A 3199-nucleotide genomic window follows, 5' to 3' on the forward strand; every position below is an offset into this window, starting at 1 on the left:
CCTGATGGGGAATCCGCAAGTGAACTCTCGCCCTCATACTCTCCAGCACCTGTGCGAAATACTATCATGGCATCACGGTGGTACGACACTACTTCGAGTACCATCCTGGTCCGCCATCCGGCATCGTGCTACTTTCACTGACTCAGGCAAACGTAAAGTATTGTGCAAGAAATGTCTCGACAAGCATATCGACGTGGTCCTACTTCACGAAGAACGCCGGGTGTGCCTCGATGGCAGTGCGTTCCTCCGCAGCCGAGAGGCTGTCGCTGCAGATGGTCAGTAAGCACTCCACAAGTCAAGAAGACCGTTGCTCACAGCGACACTTGCAGCATGGAATCTGCCTCGTTCGGAAATAGGTTGGATGGAGCATCGAGCGTGTAATTGCCTCAAGCATCTTCGAGACTGCGAGTTACAGACCGCGGAAGTTAGACAACGCGCAGGCGAGGAGCACAACGAGCGCCATCTCGAACCGCGTAGGGCAAGGTACGCTTCGAGTGCCGCACACCTACGTAGTTTCTCCCGCAGGCTCGATAAGAACTTGCGCGAGTCGCTCTCGGAGATCGTTGAGCAGTCAGCCAGGGTCCCTTCGCCTGTCCCAAGGGAACAGCCAAGCACGCCGTGGAGCGGCGACAGGTTCCCCGTCTTCCCTTATTCAGCGCGAGCGTGGTTGGAGCCGCAAGCCCGACCCCAAACCACACCATGGAACGTGGTCGCGCGCATGCCCCTTTCTTATGGTTCAGAACAGGCGTTGCCGGGGTTGCAAATCCAACAGCCGATCCTCTCTTGGGACAACGACGGCTTCCCGACGCCGTACGCGACGATCTTTCCTCCTCCTCCCATGCAGGCATCGTGGGGGTCGCAAGCCCGAGTCCTTACTGAAACACCAGCGAGACCACTTGTGGCTGGTCCCAACGGCATTATGTCTAACCAGTTACGACTGCCGTGGGTATCTAGAGAGCCGGAAAATCTCTATCAGAAATATCTTCAGGAGCTCGGCATAGCGGTATGTGTGAATCTGGTATTTACGTTGTGGTATGTTCTCGTTGTGACACGCACTACAGGGGACGCATGAGGCGGCCCAATGGTCACTGCCACTTCACGATGCGATACCAGTTCCACTCTCAGGTGGAACAGACGATTGGATGCTGAACCTGACTACGGCATCATCGTCCTTGTGCTGGCCGCCGGTAGATAATACTATGCACGCCGGAGGCATAGAGGTAAGTTTTGATTGCAGATCTTGCACGTGTGCTAAGTGAGTACCACTTGGGTAGGGAGCGCCCCATGCCACTCAAGCAGTAGACGGAAATGGCGGAACTTGGCTTGAGAACACTTCGTCGCTAATGCACTCTGCTGCGTTAGACATTTAAGCATGGAATGACCTCTACGCGCTGTATGGGAGAAGAATGTACCTGAATGTCGCTACGCTTGCTTACATGCACTTGCCTCTACCGTCAATAGTGATGTGATCCCATTATCCAATTATATTTGATACAGAGGAGTGTCGTTTAGTTGCTCTCGTATTAACACTCGCTTGAAACAGTCGCTACCGAATTTACTTGTTGGTATTCCCGGCAAGGAACCGCACACCTTCACCATCGGCGACCCAGATTATCTGCGCTCGACTTGTCTTCGCTAGAACAGTTATCGCCTTGCGGAGCAGCGTCATGGGTATCCCAGAGAGTGGTGAGGGCACTGGGGGCTCGATAATGTCGTAGAAGGTAAGGATCATGTTCAGCTGTCCGGTGGAGTCCGCCTGCGATAACGTTAGCCGCGCTCTGACAGCTGTGAGAACAGCACGCACCCAACCGTGCAGAGCCTCCGCCCACTCCTCTGGTGTTCTCCAGTACAGAAGCACAGACCGGGTCTGCCGCGCAGGCTCGTACACTGCCCTGTTCTTCGCTACCATGTCCGCCATGATATACACGAGGTGGCTCGGCAGCAGCCGCCCTGGGGATCCATGCGTCGGCCACTCGAAGCTCAGCACAAATGGCAAGACGAGAACGTACTGTTGATCTGCTCATTCCTTAAGATCTCATCCCAGTCATTCCCCGCGGCCTCGGCGTCCTCGACCCGCAGTATGAACAACCTCCGGTGCCGTGCGTACGATAAGATGAGCTTCGTCCAATGCTCGGTCACGACAGCCTGCGTGTTCGGGTTTGGCTGCTGTCTGGCAGAAGAGATATTAATTCTTGTATCGAAAATCTTAAAGGGAATAAATGAACGTGAACAACGGCGCCGCCGAGTGGATGGACGGTAGCAAGTATCCTGTATCTCAGTCAGTCGTCGCACTCGCATCTACTCAGGCGCGCGAGCATACCGGACGGTGTTGTTCGTGGTGCAAGCGTTAGGAAAGACATGTTGAATATTATTCTCGTCCAAAACTAAGCAGTCTCTTTCAGGTGAAGGTGCACGAGCAGGAGGTAGTGGATGTCCGAGGTCATCTCGATCTCGGGCGTCTGCCATGAACTGTGGACGCCGTAACTCCGGCGTGCATACCCGATGCAGGTGTGCATCCAGACTCCTAACCCGTCCCCCGTGGGTGTGTACAGGTGTGTACAGCACAAGGTGGTAAGCACGGTTTTTTTCTTGAAGAAACCCGGCCAAAATTGGGAAAACAAGAACCAGTTGTTCTCCGGTTGTACATTGGGGTAAATTAGTGCGTAAATTGGTGCAAAACCGGCCAAAAGAGGCTGAAACACGACAAAACTAGCGGAAAAGGAAGGTTTGTCTCCAAATTTTCTCGAATGAAAACTGGTTAGTCCTCGCCAAGTGTTTTTACCAGGAAGCGCCCAGGTTTGCGTATGAGTCAGCAGTATTATATAGCTTCACAAAACTGCATAATCTCGCTGACTCATTCAAACGAAACCGGCAAGTACGTGATAAAGAGATAAGATAGCGAGGCCTGCAGTATGCCTACGCGGCGGTAAGGAGTCTGGTGTGCATCTCGGAAAATTAGTAGCTTTGCAGATTTTCGAAGTTATTATGGCATCGTAGGCCACCCACAAGATAGTAATACATTGTTACTCAGAAGGCAAAGGTAATACCGAGACAGGGCGTTCGCGAACCCAGGCCCAGTGCAACGCTCCATCGGATCGCTCGTTTTACTGATCCACTACACCGAAAATGCACATTCTATTAAAAATAGACGCCATGGAGGTCCGATAGACAGAATAACCCGAGAAACCAAGCCGAGAAT

The 3199-nt window shown here is 52.9% G+C and overlaps 2 protein-coding genes across 2 annotated transcripts in view; one reads left to right on the forward strand and one right to left on the reverse strand.

Moving 5' to 3' along the window:
* The window catches only part of PHACADRAFT_188149 (uncharacterized protein), a gene marked incomplete at its 5' end in the record, with an annotated part of 1915 nt that extends 539 nt beyond the window's left edge, over positions 1–1376 (forward strand). Inside the window, 5 exons of the mRNA XM_007400811.1 lie at positions 47–275; positions 318–483; positions 526–1003; positions 1062–1220; positions 1275–1376. Of these exons, the coding sequence (XP_007400873.1) occupies positions 47–275; positions 318–483; positions 526–1003; positions 1062–1220; positions 1275–1370 (1128 nt within the window). The 3' untranslated portion in view covers positions 1371–1376. The remainder of the gene's footprint in view (positions 1–46; positions 276–317; positions 484–525; positions 1004–1061; positions 1221–1274) is intronic.
* A 6-nt stretch (positions 1377–1382) lies between these two features.
* On the reverse strand, positions 1383–2442 carry PHACADRAFT_178343 (uncharacterized protein). Its single transcript, XM_007400812.1, has 5 exons — positions 2321–2442; positions 2226–2268; positions 2010–2170; positions 1805–1950; positions 1383–1756 (listed from the first exon to the last, which is right to left on the reverse strand). Exons 1-5 carry the CDS (start codon positions 2358–2360, stop codon positions 1556–1558), a joined length of 591 nt encoding a protein of 196 aa, XP_007400874.1. The 5' UTR covers positions 2361–2442; the 3' UTR covers positions 1383–1555.
* Between the last annotated feature and the right edge of the window lie 757 nt (positions 2443–3199).

This window comes from Phanerochaete carnosa (genome assembly GCF_000300595.1).
Source record: "Phanerochaete carnosa HHB-10118-sp unplaced genomic scaffold PHACAscaffold_11, whole genome shotgun sequence".
NCBI classification, from domain to species: Eukaryota; Fungi; Basidiomycota; class Agaricomycetes; order Polyporales; family Phanerochaetaceae; genus Phanerochaete; species Phanerochaete carnosa.